At 40.0% G+C, this 19,497-nt stretch overlaps 1 protein-coding gene across 3 annotated transcripts in view; it reads right to left on the bottom strand.

The window, feature by feature from the left end:
- Positions 1–19,497, bottom strand: part of kcnc2 (potassium voltage-gated channel, Shaw-related subfamily, member 2) — a 62,316-nt gene that overhangs the window by 42,635 nt on the left and 184 nt on the right. For all 3 annotated transcript variants that reach the window (XM_067427146.1, XM_067427148.1, XM_067427147.1), the window contains exon 1: positions 18,777–19,497. This exon is cut by the window's right edge. In XM_067427146.1, the coding sequence (XP_067283247.1) occupies positions 18,777–19,331 (555 nt within the window). In that variant the 5' untranslated portion in view covers positions 19,332–19,497. The remainder of the gene's footprint in view (positions 1–18,776) is intronic.

Raw genomic sequence — 19,497 nt, forward strand, 5'->3', positions numbered from 1 at the left:
ACGTGTTAATGTTTCCCAGGGTAATAACGGCTCTCTTATTACTGCTGTACAGAAACTGACGGAGGGCCTCTGCGTCGACCTCGCGTGATGTGAGAAACAGAGATGAAAGATTTAGAAACAATTATATTTTCACAATGATTTTGGTGTCAATTAGAAAATTATTTGTGAATGGTTTTATTAAGTTCCCTGAAGAGTGTGTAATTATATTATATTGGACCACATAAATTCAAACGATTAAATATCCTCCCTTGGGTTCATTTTAGTGAAGGACAGTGTGCAAATTATCATTCGTAATCTGTATAGCTAAAATGATGGATCTGGAAAAAAAAAGTGATAATAATTTGTTGGTCCGGGTCAAAAATGACCCCCCTTTAAAATTGCTCGCAAATCGCTCATTATGCTATATTATCACCAACTATTTTTTATATATCCCCTCATTACACTCTAAGAGCAAAGTCAGTAAGTTTTAGCCCAATGAGATAACATTAAGTGCCATTTTTGGAAAAAATTTAATTCTCTCTTCTCCAAAATGACCCGAACACAACATGAGGGTTAAAGTCTTTTCAGATCAAACACAAAAATACATATCAAATATCAAGAGCTAAAAGAGCATCAAAGCTCTCCTAGTAAACAGACATGTAAACTGATCTTACAGGATTACATAGAGTAAATAAATATCGATAAAGTGATACTGAATCTCTGTAATAAACCCAGCGAGTGTCTGAAATGGACCTTCATAAGCGTCTGATATGAAACAACACTCAAACTGATCCCTAAAGAGTTTGACATAAGTATAAAAATACATATTCTGTTTATACATATACACGCAGCCAAATGTGACATCTAGACCTAGAAAATGACAGTTCTGCAGTAGCTCTAACTCTATAATAAAACAGTAAATTCTCCACTGTTCCTCTTGGAGCTCTTTTGATAGATACTGACCACTGCAGACCGGGAACAGCCCACAAGAGCTGCAGTTTTGGAGATGCTCTGACCCAGTCGGCTAGCCATCACAATTTGGCCCTTGTCAAACTCGCTCAAATCCTTACGCTTGCCCATTTTTCCTGCTTCTAACACATCAACTTTGAGGACAAAATGTTCACTTGCTGCCTAATATATCCCACCCACTAACAGATGCCGTGGTGAAGAGATAATCAGTGTTATTCACTTCACCGGTCATAATGTTATGCTTGATCGGTGTATAGTATTTTTATTTGTATTTAAGTATTAAGTTCCTATTTATGCAACATCTTTGCAATGCATCACAGGTTTGCTTTCTCTGTGAAGGATAAATGCAGTAGAAAAACAAGCTAGATAATCATAAGACAAATCAATGTTGTAGTCATGCTGAAGGAGCTTGAATGTGAACAAGCCAGTCAGGTCCACACATAAAAACTACACTGACCCAGATGGATTATTTGAGGTATCAGTGCACAAACCGAATATACAGGACTTGTACCGTCTCAGAGAGTGTGACGGAGAGGTTTAAGGGAGAGAGAGAGAGAGAGAGAGAGAGAGAGAGAGAGAGAGAGAGAGAGAGAGAGAGAGAGAGAGAGAGAGAGAGAGAGAGAGAGAGAGAGTCACAGTCTAGACTCATTACTACTAAACTGCACTTATGCATGCAGGTCTACTATACGTTCATTTCCTCGGCAAATGACTGTAATTATTATTACTCAACAGCAGCAAGTTGAAAATGTCATCTGACATGCAGTGATGAAAAGCTTCATATTAAACCATATAGAAAAGATCATCATAATAATACTGTTCACCGTAAAGGTCTCTTGTTGTTTATAAAAAGTTTCATTAATATTAGATTTAAAGGGACTGTAAATCATTTTGATGTGTTAAACGTTTACAAAGCTTCCTCACCGGTTAACTGAATCATCTTAGCAATGAGCTCATTAAAATATGACCACTCTAATTTGCATATCCAGTCGCCCTGGCCAGGTCAGCCAATCATAGCAGAGCTCATTTAATTACTTAAAGAAACAGTAGTAGTAAGCTCCACAAACGTAAAAAAACTCCTTCTCTAAATTGTAAATGGAGTATTTAACACATTAGGTGTGAGATTTTGAAGTTGAAAAACTAAATATTATAATTATTGTATTACTTTTTCTTAAATACTATTCTTTTTACGGTGAAATATTATTTTGTTTAATATTTTTATTTATTAATAATAATAATAATAAGAATAATAATAATAATAATAATAATAACAAATACCACTACCACTACTATTTTTATGATGATGATGATTATGATTTTGATTATTATTATGTACAGATCGACCATTTTTGGCCAAATTATAAAGCTCTACAAGCAAACACAACAAAACAATGCTGAGAGCGAGAAAAGTAGCTTTTTTTACAATAATAATTATTATTTATTTTTATTATAATAATAAAGTAAAAGTTTATATATATATATATATATATAGTAAAAGCTTAAATATTACAATACAAATATTTATTATTTTGTAAAATAGATTTAAAAAAATTGTAGTAATAGTAGTAGTAATAATAATAAAAATAAAAATATTATTTATATGGATATATAAAACATTTTGGCCAAATTGTAACATTTTTATAGTCCTATACAAGAAAATAGAGCAAAATAAATAAATAAATAAATAAATAGTTTATTTGATTTGCAATTAATTTTTTTTTATATCATAAATATCATTTTTAATATTTATTAAAATTCAATAGAAATACTTATTTATTATTATTATTATTATATAATACAACTAGCATTTTGTTGTAAAACACACTTTTTATTTACAACTTTGAAAAATCATTTTTACAGTGTGTTGAAACATATCAGGAGTCAAATGGGCCAAACAAGTGCCATTTTCATGTCGGCAACTAGCCTGACAACAAGCCAGACCCACATCAAGATGTTTGGTCTGTAAACTCACCATTGACAGCTCAATCTGAGGGGCGGATAAACGGTTGTCTTTCAAGCTCCCTCTGCACGCGATAGGATAGCGCTACACCAACCAGAGCAACGAAGGTGAAGCGGAGCTCGCTGACAGATTAAACATTCACCGTATCCGGTCGGCTAAACTCCGAACACATCTTCCCTTTTTAAGAATGACTTCAGTGCCGTTCTGTTCTTTTCTCAGAGAAAAGCTTAACTCCAAGTCTTCCAGAGTCGCGGTCAAAGCTGATTCGAAAGACCGCCGTTCGCCAGTGTCTGTGTTTAGAAGCACGCAAACGCAACTCGGCCGTCATTATGTTAAGCCCTGCCCACCGACTCTATACACAATGTGATTGGCCCGACCAGAGTTTGGCGATTACAGCTCAGAAGGGTATTGAGAGTTGCTAGACGACACTCGCGGGCAGATTAGATTTGCTGCCGCTAGGGTGCGTCTAGATTTCTAGGCTTGTCTGGAACAGCAAATGTTCAGATTGATCTTGATCTAGGTCATCTGTGTTTGACTTCGGTCTTAATGTAGTCTGAAGTTATGAATGAAAACCACAGATGCTCATACAATGAAAGCATGTGTGTGAGACAGACATGTTGACTAATAGATGCACTACAGACCGAGACGGGCCTCCTAACAGCCAGACATCTCGTGGCTTTTGAGTGCCATTCAGATGAGGAGATCTTTCCTGCTCGGCTGAAGTGACTCCTAATAGAGCGATATTAAACCTGGACGATCAGCCCGGCTCAACTCAACTCAACAGGATAATTACCGCAGCCGGTGTACAGCAGCACAGTGAAGAGGCCTTCACTTAATGGAGTATATTTACACACCACCAGAGAGTGAAGAGCCTTAAATGTCAGCGCTGCTTCATATAAACTCAACCGTATGAGTTAGACGTGTGACAGCTTGAGCGTCTAAACCGTTTAACCTTGCTCTACACAAGCTAATGTTTTCCAATCACGCTCTCTGAGTGACACGGAGTAATGTTTCGCGCTCATAAAAGAGCAGTCGGTCTGCTCAGCGTCTTGAAGGTGAATGTTTTGAGGAGGAATGTGAAATTGAAGTCCGTTTCTGGGAGAAAGACGAGCCGTTTACAGGCAGAGCTGCATTGATTCTGCACCCAACGGAAAAGGACACGCGGGTCACTCGGATAAGACGTCGAGCTCCCGGTGGCTGGATCGCTTTTGTCCCAGTTTGGAGAGGGAGAAACATTATGATCCGGAGAAGCCTGCAGAAAGCACACACAGTCCAAAACTTCACCCCAAAACACGAGAAAGAGCAGGAAGGAGGAGAACTAGAACAGGATGGAAGAGATAAAAAGATAAAAATGAATCTCAAAGCACAGCTTTTTGTGCTATCACTATGTTGACTTGGACCCCTAAGAAACAAGCACTGCACAATTAATCCATAAAAACCAAAATCACCATATGTCTGTCAAATGTTATATTAATTCTTAAAGGGTTAGTTCACCCAAAAATTAAATTGATGTCATTAATGACTCACCCTAACGTCGTTCCACACCCGTAAGACCTTTGTTCATCTTCAGAACACAATTTAAGATATTTTATATCTTAGTCCCAGAGCATAATGCAGTCAATGCCCACTTCACTGTCCATGTCCAGAAAGCTAATAAAAACATCATCAAAGTAGTCCATATGTGACATCAGTTGGTTGACTAGAGTCTCTTGAAGCATCGAAAATACATTGTGGTCCAAAAATATCAAAAACTACGATTTTATTCATCACTGTCTTCTCCTGCATGTGCCTCCAAAAAGAATCAAACGGTTAATGAATCAGTGAATCGATCAAAGATTCGGGTCGCCAATGTCACGTGATTTCAGCAGTTGGCGTTCGACCCGAATCTTTGATCGATTGAGGGACAGATAATAAGTCCTCAGAACAAAGACAATATCTTCCTGTACTTTTCTTTTCAATGTTGGATTGGAGGTATGGGGGAAGCAGACCAAGAATTGCCTTGTAGATAAAAATGTACCAATTTTTAAGTCTACGGGTGGACAATGCAGACCAACCAACCCGATCATAAAAAGAACAGTGATGAGTAAGTGCTCGAAAGTTTGTGATAAACCTAAGAGCTCCATGATCAACAGTATCCAACAGTTTCAAGCTTTTGATGAAAGCATTCATGTATATAACATCGCCATAGTCCGGCACTGACAAGAAAGTGGCAGCCACAAGCCTCCTTTTTGCCTCACAGGAAAAACATGACTTGTTTCTAAAATAAAAACCCAATTTAAGCTTTAGTTTTTTACTGTTGAAAGTGAGGTTTAAAAGAGAGTGAATCATCAATTAGGATACCAAGATACTTGAATTTAGAGACAGAGCTGCCCTTCTATAAACCTCCCAGAACACTCTTAAATAGCATCTACAGGGCTGCATGATATTTAATACTAATGTCATGCAATAACTAATGTGATATGCAATATGATGTTTTAAGTGGGCAAAATCAATTTAAATTTTTATAATAATTTAAAAAATGGAGAGAAAAAACTAATTCACATTTGGCCATGTTGATTGTTGATCATCTGTGTCAACCTAAAACTTTGACTTTTTCTGAAATTTGTTCTGAAAGACGCCAACAGACCCTGCTGCGGATCTGTGTGTGTGTGCCCTGTTGGTGTCTGTTCTGTCTGTCCGAGCTTGTGTTCTTGGATTGAACGTGCTGACTTAGCACTTGTCGGGTCATGAAATGATCACGTAGCCCTAATAGCAACACAATAAAGTCAAATAACTGGCAATCAGAGCTACTGGAGAAAAAACGGAAGATATTGACAATAATCTTGATTAAAAAAGGATCAAATGAAGAGCAAAGGCCAATGAGAGACACACTAAACGTGGAGACACTGAGCTGGTAACAGGAGTGTGTTTCACATCCCTCGTGAGTTTCAGTGGGGCACACACTGCCCTTGAGCTCAACACTGAGTGTGTGTGTGTGTGTGTGTGTTCCTTTTAAGGCTATACTTGTGAAGGCACAAATGTCCTCACATATATAGTAAAATATGAAAACAACTCACTAGTGGGGAAATTTGACTGGTCTTCACTTGTTAAAAAGGCTTATAAAATCGGCCAAAACACGTTTTTATTTAAATCTATGAAACAAACGTGTGTGTGTGTGTGTGTGTGTGTGTGTGTGTGTGTGTGTGTGTGTGTGTGTGTGTGTGTGTGTGTGTGTGTGTGTGTGTGTGTGGACATCATCCCATTTTAGCTTCAAAAAAACTATTTGTACACCTAAACCGAGTTTGAGAAAAGCACACACTCGTTCCTGCTCGAAGTGTTTCTTGTACCTGTTATTGCTGCAAAGGTATGAGAATGTCCTCTCTATAACCTCCCATGAGCACGATGTAGTGCTCTATTTTTACTCCTTATTTGAAGAATAAACTAAAGCAAAGTTACATGCATGTGTGAGAGAAGTTGACAATGACAACAGGAAAGGAGGGCATGTTTAAAGATGAAAGATTGTACAGTATGATCTCATCTGAACGGATGGAAATGTAGACCAAAAAAAAAAAAAAAATGCCTCTTGATCCAAATCAAAGTTGACAGCATATGCAGTCTGCACAGTGATATCTGACGAGAGAATGCAAACTGGCTTTTCCCAGCAATAAAATATATATTTTTAAATAAATTAAATGTGTCAGTCCTGCTCTGCTGCGCCCATTGAAATCATGGCTTTAAAAAAAAAGATATTTAAGAATTCATTTACATATTTTTTTCCACTTTATGAAAAGTTTAGATACTTTTTTCAATACATTTCAAATACAGATCATTTTATCAAATATAATGAATCATTTTAAAGTTACAAACTATCAAATTAAACTGCATTTATTTGCAAACACTTATAAAGCAAATGTCACAAAAAGTCATTTTGTTAGTAAAAAGTGACACAATGCTAAATATGTTGAAGCATTGCACCACTTTGTGTGTGTTGGAGGTTATTGGCTCATGTTGATAGTTAAAGTGCCACTATTATCTCTCATGCAGTGTGTTATAAAGCTGTTTGTGAATGTAAAAGATCTGCATGTCACGGTTTATAGATTCACCGTCTCTTTTCTCTGTGTCTTGTGAGGTTGTGTTGGAGGCGTGGTCACTGATTATGGGACTTATCACCGTCACCTGCTGCACTCATCATCCACACTATGTAACCTGCCCTGCGTCCCAATTCGCATACTATCCATCCTAAATAGTATTCGAAAATAGAATTAGTATGTCCCAAATCGTAGTATGTTGAAAAGAGTATTCCAAAGATTCCCGGATGGTTTACTATTTCCGGTCCGAATTCACAGTATGGATCGATGGGCACTCTAACGGCTGATATTGCCCACAACCCATTGCGAGTTGGACGAGGATTCGATTAGAACTACAAACGCGGATAAAAAGCGTTAAAAAACTACAAACATGACGGATGTGCGAGTTCGACGGTTAAGTAGAGAAGTTTAGATAAAGGGGTTTGAGTGACCAACTATCAATATTTAACCTGACAAAAATATATTTATTCAGTGTTGTCACATTATATTTCACCTGCAGCAGCATTGAGAACTTTTGAAATGACACGTTTGGCCATTAACTTTTAAATGCATCATTATATTTAAACTGTATACATGAGGAGAGTCTCTGCATTAAAGACCCACAAATGGCAGATCAACGAGCGGCTACATTTCTCTCCGATACGGTAGGAGATATCTAAGATATCCTTAATATTAAACTGAATGTGAAGGATTTGAACTGTGACGAATCTGACGATGATTGACAGGGCAGATAAACGGTGACGGGATGCACGTAACTAAGCGACAGAGTCCGTTAAAGATGGCGAAGTATTAAGTCCCGAAGCTTGCATACTTTTCTGCTACACACTCAAAAGTATATACTTTTTCTTCACAAAAAGAGTACATACTTTTAGGACGTAGTATAAGTAGGCGAATTGGGACGCAGCACTGGTCTCTCACTGGCACCCATTGTCAGATCGTTTCAAGTGCTCCTGGTGTGGCTTGCCTCGGCTTCTGTTCCCCTGGGGGATTTCTCTGTTCCGGGTCCAGGATTTCGGCCTCTGGTTGTCCTCTGCTTCGCCGTCTCACCTGCCTGGCCGCCTGCACCTGACCTTCGCCGTGGTTCGCCTGCCTGTGCCCTGGAGCTTGTCTCTTTTGCTACTTTTCTGCCTGTTATTGAGTCTTGTTTATTGTTGACGCTCACCGTCCTGTTTAACAATAAACTTGTCGTCTTTTTGCTATTGGATCCCCCTGTCTCTCATCACAGCCGTGACACTGCAATGTTTCAAAGATAAAGTGCTTGACGAATAAAGTCATTATCTCTCAAAAGAATGAACTGATTCTGAAATGCCTGAAACGAGTCGTCTGTAATTCCAGTCTTACTTCATGATTGAAACTGGTTTGTAACAAATTTGCATAATACCCGCCTGTGATCTTCATTGGTTGCCAATACGAAAGTGACTTAAACTGAAATAGAGGGAATGCATCGACGTCACTTTCCCGCCGTAACACCCCCCTCAGCCGGGGCTGAGTGGCAGAAGAGCTGCTGCGTGACTGGAGTTAATGGAGGAAAACACGAGTAGAGCAAACGATCCTTACAACTTACCAAAAGCCCCGTTTCCACCAAAATTACCCGGAACAATTTGTACCAGGAACTTTTTTACAGGAACTTTTCTCCCCCCCAGACCTGCAACTCTCTGCGTTTCCACCGCGATCTAAAGTTCCGAGAAGATTAGGCAGATTAGTCCGATGATGTAGGACTGCGCGCGACTGCTCCTCCAAGTCAGTGACGGACAGTAATCATTTTTGTGTGTACCGATTGAAAGATTTAGTGGACTGTTTACATGAGACGTTATCTAAACCGATCTGCTGTTTATGTGATGACTTTCAATCGCAATCATTTTGTCACATGCAGTTTGTCTGCCGCATCAAAAATGTCAATGCTGTTTTCTCCAGCAGCTGGAATGTGTTAACTGTGGCCATAGCAACTCTTAACGGCCACCAGGACTAATACAGTATTATTTATAGCTATTTATTTGCTGTAAAGTGTAATAATCATCTCAGAAAGAAAAAAAAATCTTCTGTCAGGCGCAGTTAAAGTAAAAACTGCCTGGGGCAATATACGCTGTGTCATTACTCCAACATTATCTTCATAGCTTACGAAATAAAAAGTTTACCCCTCAGAAAAATTAACTTTCCTCTCTTGTCAACATGAGTGCGGCGCGCGCTGTCACGTCATGTAAGGACGCACACTTAAAAGTAATCGGTCAGGTCGTTTGCATGGTGAAAAAAAATGAATAACGAGTTTTGCTGGTTATGTATAGGTTTACTAAAGAGGTAATTAACAACGACAGAAAAGAGCACTAATATGCAGATTCAGCATCATGCAGCATATTCAGAAAGCTTGTAAAGCTAGATTTAAAATGACAATGTATATTATAATCAGCTATTACAGACATTGAACGTGAGATGGCTGAAATGAACGCGCGCCATCAGACAGAGAGCAAGATTGATACTTAACGTAGACCGAACCTCGCAAAAGACTTTTAAAAATGCCGTTGAAATAAAATGCTGCGTGAGCTCAACCAATCAGCATGTTCAGCGCCCAAGTCCCGCCCTCGAACATTCCTGAACTTTGAAAAAGTACTACCTCGCAAGCAGGGCCGTTTGGAGGGGGAAATATTTACCCGGAACTTCATTTAGACCCTGGTTCCTGCGGTCTAAACACACCGAGTACCACCCAAAGTTCCTGGTTCCTGGGTAAAGTTCCTGTGGTGGAAACGGGGCTAAAGATTCAGTGATCCATGGATAATGATATGCAGCCAGGAATCGTGTTTTCCTGACATTTTTAGGAGCCTCATTTCAACAAGAATGTTTATAACTGTCATTCATCACATTTATCGAGTGAATCCTGCATGTATATGTGGATGGGTCAGTGTTTTGAAGTGTGTAGTGGTGGTAATATACTTTATATTCACTAAAAGCTGTCACTCATTTAATAAACGCAATCTCACAAAGTTCCGCAGTGACGTTGGTATACAATGAATCTCTTATTTTCACAATGTCTGCACTTACAGAGGATTGCTGCGCGTGTTTAACTGAACTCAGCGCCTGGACAAACACTCGCGCGGTGAGTGATTCCGAATTGAACACCTGTGATTGGCCAATTCCGTTGCAGAAGTCTACAAACATGTCTGTGATTGGCTACATTACTCACCGAGGCGAAAACATGTTGGAAATGTAATCATTTGACGAGTGCAAATACAGATACACACTGGATCTTTTGCTAGCTCCTTTTCGCTGATAATACGCAATTATTACGAATTCTTACAGAGGATTACAGATCACAGACAAGCAGTTATGGGCAGCGTTTCACTCTAAAAGCAGAAGCTGCAGCAGGTGGCAGTGGTTTGAGTGAGAAAATGACACGCTATTATCAAGTCCGTCTCAAGCTCAGAACAGCGACGACTATGCGGTCGGTGGACAAGCCTCCCCTACCCCCCCCCCCCCCCCCGGGCCTGGTTTTGTGTGTTTTCGCAGCATTTGTGCTGTAAACCAATGCTGCCTCTCAGTCTTTCTGCCACTCAGCGGGGCGTAATCACAGTCGCTCCAGCTGATGATGACGTCACGTGCATTCCCTCTATTCCTCGACTAGAGACAGGCTCCAGAAGGAGCAGAATCTCATTGAGCCCCATGTTAAAATGCCCAACTCTACAGCAGAAAAAAACATTTTTACAGCCTGGTACAAACTGTGGTTTTGGTCTATACGGCTAATGTTGACCTTCATGACAACTGTGAGGCGAGTTCATTTTTTTATAACGCATTTGTTTACATTATATAAAGCCTTAAAGTTCTGCATAATTAAGGGCGTGGCCAGTTTGAGTGACAGGCGGATTGGCGTTTGTCTGCTGTCTGTTAATCATCTAGTCACCTCAGCTCCGCCCACGTCCCGCCTCTTTACTTATTGTCAGTTATCCGGGAGTGACGTGCGATGACTTGCTGCCAAGATGGCAATGGACCAACTTTGAGACTTCAAAAACTCTCTTCAGAAACCTATGGGTGACATCACGGACACTACGTGCAAATTGTTTTACAGTCTATGGGTAAAACCGATGCCATCATTACTATTTGTATCACTTTGTATCGAGTGCTGAGGAAAATCAGGAGCTAATAAAGGCATTTTGCTTCCATCGCACACTGTAAGCAGTAGAGCAATCACAAGAGGCTAAGCAATCTGACCAATCAGAGCAGAGTAGACTAATCACAACAGACTGAGCAATCTGACCAATCAGAGCAGAGTAGACCAATCACAACAGACTGAGCAATCTGACCAATCAGAGCAGAGTAGACCAATCACAACAGACTGAGCAATCTGACCAATCAGCAGAGCAGCTTGGGTTGAGTTAAGTAGGACATTTTACCAGCAGAGAACAGTGAAGGTTTATAATGAATGTATATAAAGTGATATATAAAAGATGTGTGAATAGAAATTTTGCTACACCATATTTCCATGGATTTTAGTGGGTTTATGTGATGTACATACACAAAGAAACACGGAGCAATACAAAAATGTTGTATACAGAGTGCAAACAATCACTATCATAGTAGTTTCAGCTGAATGCCAACAAAATTGCTCATCCCGTGATAATATTTTGCACTCATTCCTACCTCATTCTTTCAAAAAATTAAACACTATTAAACAATCAAGCGCTGAAATGCTGTCAAAGCACATCTTGAAAGTTTTCCTCCATTAGTTAAAGATCAGCAGAGCAGCTTTGTTTTCAGTGTCATCTAAAGACAAACGTAGGCGAAGTGTGTGTGTCGATGCTTTTTGACAGTCGCAGGCTCTATGCGACAGGATGGAGTGTGTGCATGTACACACAACATCTTTACAAAAGTTTGATTTGCTGTTTAATCAGCAATCAGTTTGTGTGTGCATGTGTGTGTGTGTGTGTGTGTGTGTGTGTGTGTGTGTGTGTGTGTGTGTGTGTGTGTGTGTGTGTGTGTGTGTGTGTGTGTGTAATTGGCCTCGGTGGTCTGAACGGCTTCATTAAGCCCGTGTTACTCTCTCTCCAGCGGGGCGTTTGAAGCCCTGGACCGGCTCAGCGGAGGACTTGAAAGCAGTTTGTGCAGATACGGGGAAAAAGCCTATGCAATTATCACTGCACAAAAGACAGCGCTGGCCGAAATGAGCACACTAATGCATGTGTGTGAGATTCAAACGAGCTGAACATGAAAGCCAAACCCTCCCTCGTCCGGCAGTACGCGAAACCACAACATCGGTGTCGAGCGACAGCTTGTTTAACATGACACCCTGCATTCAGTTTCATTTCTCCACACATCTCTCTCTCTCTCTTATTTCACACCTACAGTGGTTCGCAGTGTCCTCTCGTCAGCGGTGAGAAAGACAGATCTGTAATTACTGTCTCGCACTAAAATGACACGCAGAGCCTATAAACGGTGCACCTCAAGGAAGATGCTAATGTTGGACTAGGACTTCAAACACTGGTCAATATGTCACACATACATGCGTGTGTGTGCCTGTGAACGCAAGCACAATGCAATCAGAAAGCAGCCAAAAAAAATTGTTTTGGCTACTGCTGCTAATTTAAATGCATCAGCAGTTACAGCAATAAAAGCAAACTGATCGATTCGATCGTTTCCATTGGGATACATGGAGTTGTTTTTGAAGGTGAACACGATCGAAAAGCCTCCTCAGAAGTGTTTTAAATCAACGGCAAACTTGCATTACATTTTTTTCCTGGTGTGAAATGCCCAATTTTGTCAATTACTCAGTCTTATGCCATTCAAACCAGTATGACTTCCTTCAGTTGAATACAAAACAGGATATTGTCAGTGTTTTTTTTTAAAGGGGTGGTTCTGTGGGGTTTTTTTAAGGCTTGGTTGTGTTTATGGGGCGCCGTATAACATGTCTTAATACTTCTTGTTTTTTTAAACGCTGTATGTTTCTTACATTTGACCTTTATTCCACACCGCTGTCTCCACTGTCCTTTGAACGGCTCGTTTGCTTCCTTCTTCTCTGAAGCCCATCCCTCCGAAAAACGCAATGGTCTTAGATTGGTTAGATGGCCAAATGTAGTTTCCTGTATTTTTATTGGCTGATGTGTCAAGCACAGGTTAAGGCCGCGCCCCTTCCCATTACGGGCAGAAGTCACATCTGCGGAGACTAGCGAGGGTTTATGACGTCACCAACCCAGGAAGAAGCTCGTTGTAGTCCAAACCGGCCATTTTTGTAGGCAATAAACTGCCATAACTTTAAAAGACAATATCTCCGTTTGCATTGAACTTTCAGCGCTGTAACTTTGCAGATACTGTTTATGCTCAAGCAGCGACATTACACACTAACTAAAGTTACAAAAGGGAAATCGCATGCAAACAGCCCTTTAAAGTCATTCAATTTTTTTGGACCTCAAAGATCTGCAAAATATCTTCTTTTGTGTTCCACAGAAAAATATAAGTGTTTTGAAACATCATTTTTGGGTGAACTGTTCCTTTAAGACTAATTTTATCATGAAATATTGTGTTTTACTGTCCAAAAATGGGTAGCAATTGCGGTTTCATGTTGCTTTAAAAATCTGAGCTAAGCAACAGATTTAAGATGCACATGACACAATGAAATGTAACTTTAAAAGATATAGCAATATAAAAGCAATCATTTAGAGAAATATATTAGATGCACAATGACTTCATCATCATCATCAACTCAATACTTGTTCACAATTACCTCAATGTTCTCCAAAATATCTTAAGTTTTGGAACATTATTTTGGGTGAACTGTTCCTTTACATCTTATTTTATCATTAATTATTCTGTTTCACTCAGACATACTTCGCATTATGGTACAAAAATGGTTACACAATGTTGCTTCGTGTTGCTTTTAAAACCAACTGAGCCAAAAAAAAACAACAACAACCTAATATCGCCTGTAATTTAAACTTAATTTTCTGTATTAATTGGCTTTTTTATTAGGTTGTAGTAATTTAATGAAATTGTCTTGATAACTGTGAAAATGATAAGCAGTGGATTTCTAGTTCCCAGCATGCGTTGCGTTGGACTAGATCCGGACAATAAATGCTGAAATTAGGTGTTAATTTATTTGTTTTTAGTGAAGGGAAAGACCTGTTAGTGTTTAATGCTGTTATGTTTGACATTTAAAACAGTTTCTGTAATGTTGAAGTGTCTGTGGTTACCATTGTGCCGATACGGGATGGTAAACACTACACTGACTCTAGGAGCGATGATTTCGCTAATGCCACTGACAACTAATATCTCACTTGTTCATTTAAAGTCCATGCTAAATGAGTTATGTTGGCATGTGCTATGATAGCTGTTGATTTGAACTGAAATAGATCAGATTAATGGGTTCTAGAGCTACTCTGGGGTTTTTTTTTTTGAGAAATCGATTTAAAAATGTGTTTATGCAACAAATTATAAAGTTCCTCTAACTCATTGTAGCTTGTTTGTTGAACGTAAATTCACTCAAAGTTGTCATAACTCAACAAAACAAAAAATTATGCAAACTGTTGCGTTATTGTTTTGTTGAGCCAACATATTTTTTTAGAGTGTACACTAATGTACGTTTCATGTTGCTTTAAAGGGTTACTTCAGTGATTAGCATATGGCTTTGTATCAGTAGAAACCCTGGAGTATATTCAAATGATTGTGCTTTCCCCCCTCATATCCCCCTGAGACAAGAGATTTATGCATTTTATTTCTGGAAAAATTCCTCCTATGATGCAGATTGATGATATTTGCATCATCGGAGGAATGTTTGGCCAAAGGCTAAAGACTACAGCCAGCAGAGGGAGCCATTTCCGCATGTTTTGAACCCGCGCGTGAGGGATGGAGATCACACTCAGAGCTCAGCTCGCAGCTACAGGCACTCATTTAAACGCAGCTATGGTGAGCAATGCAAGTCGTTTAACTTCTCAAATTAATTTCTATGAAAGTTAAGCTTGGAAAGGCATGAACTGAAACGCGGCAGCCTGAACTCGCGTTGTGAATATATGCCGTGAGTGTAGTCGTGATTACCTCAGCTCTCATCATGAGAGCTCATCAGCTCATTTATCTGACTCCTGCAGTTAGTGCTCAGTGCTGTGAGACTCGCGCGGCGACTCACTCATTATATTGAACACACACGTTCAGTTTTTAATTGTAGTGTCTTCTCCAACTCAGTCACAGTAATCGAGTAGCGTTGGCTTTGGGAGTGGCCTCACAGGGCAGCGAAGCATTCTGGGAATTGTAGTCCTTCATCCCCATGAGACAAAAATACATTTTCGGTCTTTTCTCAGTCTAGAAGGCACCAAAATCAAAAATAATTTCCCATTTCTACTACATTGATGACCCAGTTTAAATACAGATTTATCTTCCCAGCGCCGAAGTACACCTTTAATAAAAAAAAGAAAATTGAGCCAGGCAACAATTTACAGAAACATTTTAGATGCACAGTGACATCATCATCATCATCATCATCATTATCATCATCAACTGAAGGCTTGTTCTAAATTACCTCACTGTTCTTCAGAAGATCTTCTTTTGTTTTCCAAGGAGAGAAAAAAACTATAATTTTGGGTGAACTGTTCCTTTAAGACTAATTTAACATGAATTATTATGCTTCACTCAGACATGTATTGTGGTACAAAAATAGGTATAAAATGTGGTTTCATGTTGTCTTCAAAAAGACACATCTTTAGATATCATCATCATCATCATCATCATCAGATCAAGGCTTGTTCTCATTTATGTTCTCTAAAGTATGTTTTGGAACCTTATTTTTGGCTGAGCTGTTTCCTTGAAGACGTACAGTACATTTTATCATTAATTATTCTGTTTTACTCAGATATGTGTCATATTATGGAGAGAAAAAAAAGGGTAAACATACAACTTCATAATCATCATCTCAATTACTTCAATGTTCTCCAAAATATTTGGAGAGTATGCTTTAAAAAAATTTGAGCTAAGCAACAATTAAGAAATTTTAAATGCACAATTTCGTCATCATCATCAACTTAAGGCTTTTCCTCAATAAACTCGCTGTTCAGTCTTCAGAATAACTTCTGTTGTGTTTTACATGGAAAAAGTTTTGGAACATAATTTTTGGGTGAACTGTTCCTTTAAGACTCGCACTACATTTTATCATTAATTATTCATTATGGTACAAAAATGGGTAGAAAATGTATCATGTTGCCTTCACACACACAAAAATTTGTCAAGTAACAAGTTACAGACAATTTATAACAGAACTTAGAACTCAGAATTTGGAACAATGACATCATCATCTTCATCATCAACTCGAGGCTTATTCTTAATGACATCATTGCTCTTCAAAAGAAGTTTTGGAACCTTATTTTGTGGTTGAAATATTCCTCAAAAGATCATGTTTCATTACTGTAATCGCTCAACACGGACACTAGCATCCCACGAGAAAACGCCCACTGCCTCAACACACGAGATAATCAGCGCTCAGCGAGTGATCTGAAGAAAACCACTGACAACAAAGTTTAAGCTGCCGGCGTCAGCATCAGCACTCGGCTCATCGGTGCCCACATCAATACACATAATCTGTATGACCGTGTTATTTTTCCCAGCGCATGAATCATCCACACAAACAATATGTCACACACGGCACTCATTTCAAACAGTGCCAGAGGAAACGCGCAGACGCACAGTGTGTTTGCAGGCTGGTTTGTGCTTGACTGAATTCCTGAAATCAATCGCTGCTCTGAATGAACACGGGCGGCCGATGAGCGATAAGGTCACCATGGAAACGCTCTCGGCGCAGCATCTTCAGACGTGCGCCAGTGTTAACCTCTTAAGTGGCGACGGCACGCTCGGCATCAAAACACACACACACACGTCAACATGATCACAGCCTCCGCTACATTAACAGATGGATTAAAAGAGGCAGAGGGCATCATGGGAGCACAATGATGCAAACTAGGTGCTGCGAGGTGAATTCTGGGAAATGCGTCTTGCGTGTCTGTTAGAAGAAAGTTGTCTCAATGAGCACAAAGCACAAGAATCCTAATCTTAGTCGATTTGTCAAGGTCTCACAGTTTCTTCTCATTAAAAATTGAGAGGGCAGATCAAGCCTGAGATTACACGTCTACAGAAACAATTAATTATTGATTCGATTAACAGTTCTGTCGAGCACCTCGCCTCCTCGTTTGATTCACCTCTGAAAAATTAAATCAATCAGAGCTTCATTCAACACAGGACCAACTCAGGTTATGCTGCCTTCACATGTTCACATATCTTAGATAATTCATGTGTTTCAGAAAACATATTTTGAGTTCATTAATTAAACCGATTTCCTCCATTATATTAACTCAATTTTAATTTCAATGAACTCAGTTAAGGCAACCAAGTAACTTACTTTTTAAAATAAATTTAAGTTTTGTTTTTACAGATTATTAAGAGTTTCTTAGTTAAAATTTTAATTTGACATGAGTTTGGGTTATACTCAAATCCTGGGTAGAGCTTTTTGGGTTATTTTTGTGGGGTTATTTTTTCAGCGTTTAAGTAGTTTTTTGTGTTTCTAGATCCTGAGTCAGATGCAAAAACTGGAGGATTTAAGTTAATCCATAAAAGTGAATTATTGTGTTAAGTTAAAAAAAAAAAAAAAAAAAAAAAAAGAAGCCAGTATTCTAGTAAAAAAAACGAATCAACCCATTATGCTGCGTAAAATAAACAACCCAATTTTCTGGGAAAATAACTCAACATGTGTTCTGTCCTATATTTACCCAGGCACCAGCCCTTGGGGTAAAAAACAACAACAACACATTGGGTTGTTTTTTAACCCAGTGGAGTCCAAGTTCCCGATTTGGGCGGGCCATAAACTTTAAACCTGGTGGAGGGAAGAACGATTGCTGCTGTGACAGGCTATTCTCCATTCATTTTTCCACAACAGCTGCAAGGTATAAGGTAAAAATTAAGAAAATAGAGCCTTTTGTAGGATTTTAAACTAAAATAAACACTAGTAGATTCGTGAACCGTGCACATAATCAGAGTTAAGACACTACTCTTAAGCAGGAAAGAAAAGGCTTTAAAATTGTATATCTGCCTGATCTCTGCAGTGGATCTGAATTTGCCTGCAACAATCTCAATAATTAATCTTTTTCTTTCCCACTGATGTAACCAGCCTCCTCCAACCCATCGTTTAATTAAGACCATTTCAAATGCAAAATAAGCTCCATTATGGTTCTGGGTTGTGTCACGTTCAGTAAGTGTGGGACTCAGTGGGAGGGCTGTGATACTTTCCTCTCCCTTAATCAGTCCAAATTTAACCAAGAGTGTTTTACCAGAGGATAAAATGCCTGCACTTGAGAAGTTAGGATACGCTTTCATCTCATATATGTGACACCTGTTACCAGTGTGAATCTGGAGATCACGCACGGGCGCTTAAAAACAAATCTTTACGCAAGCATGCATGGTCTGTTATTGTTTGCTTTGTTTTGATTTGAGAGTTATTAATATGACGCCTGCCTCTCCAATACGTGTATCTGATCATTACGCACTGGTTTAGATGCATGCACAAGCCCATCATTTTAATGCATGCATGCGTTGTGGTGTCTTTACTAAGTTTGTTGGAATTTGAACAGGTTTTAAACAGTTTTAGGTGGGTAGGACACGCTCTCATGCCTCTCCTGACCCGCTTACAGCACACATTACGCACATGTTTAGAAGTATGCATGAGAACTCAAACGCCAAACAGACTCATCGTCATGCATGTATGACTTTTGACATCGTTTGGTTGTTCTGTTCAAGCGCTGGAAGCGAGTCGCGCGCGCAACCGTTTGGAGACTCCGCGCTTCGTGCGCTCTTACCCGGGCGGCTCTAGAGGAGTACGGGTCCTCGAAAAGGTTCCAGACGACCGGCTGCCACTTCCTCCACCTGCTGACGGTGCCGTCCGCGGACACCACGTCCTCGATACCCAGCCGCTTGCCGTACTCGTCGTCCTCATCGTTGTCCACGTTCATCTCGAACACATCCAGCGCCTCTTCAGCATCCCGGTGCTGTCGGTATGTCATCCAGCAGCACGGCTCCACGTCCGTCTCATCGATGCCCCAGAAGGACAGCTCCTCCTCGAACAGTGGTCCGCACACGTCCGCCGGGCAGTGCAGCTTCCCGGTCCGGTAATAGTTGAGCACGTAGGCGAAGACGCCCGGGTGCCGGTCGAAAAAGTACTCGTTGCTGCGCGCGTTGTACTCGATGAACCCCGGGACTTGTTGCAACTGGTCCAGAACCGACTCGAGGTCCGATTCGGAGGCGAGCAGGGCCAGACGCGTGCCCGGCAGTGTCTTCAGCGTGGTCCGGTAGGTTTCGTGCCTCGTGCCCCCAACGTTGAGGATTACCCTCTCGTGGTCGTCGAACTTGCCCATCTCTCAGAGTGAGACATGACGCGAGGGGAGTAACGTTACTCTACGATGCTGTGGCGATGCTGGAGTACTCCAATAGTTCACGAACAGCCTCATTGAACTCAGGTGTCGAACCGAAGGCTTCACTTTATTCCTGACGCGCGAGAGGAAAACACACTTCACGCTCTCC

This window comes from Pseudorasbora parva, chromosome 20 (genome assembly GCF_024679245.1).
Source record: "Pseudorasbora parva isolate DD20220531a chromosome 20, ASM2467924v1, whole genome shotgun sequence".
NCBI lineage: Eukaryota > Metazoa > Chordata > Actinopteri > Cypriniformes > Gobionidae > Pseudorasbora > Pseudorasbora parva.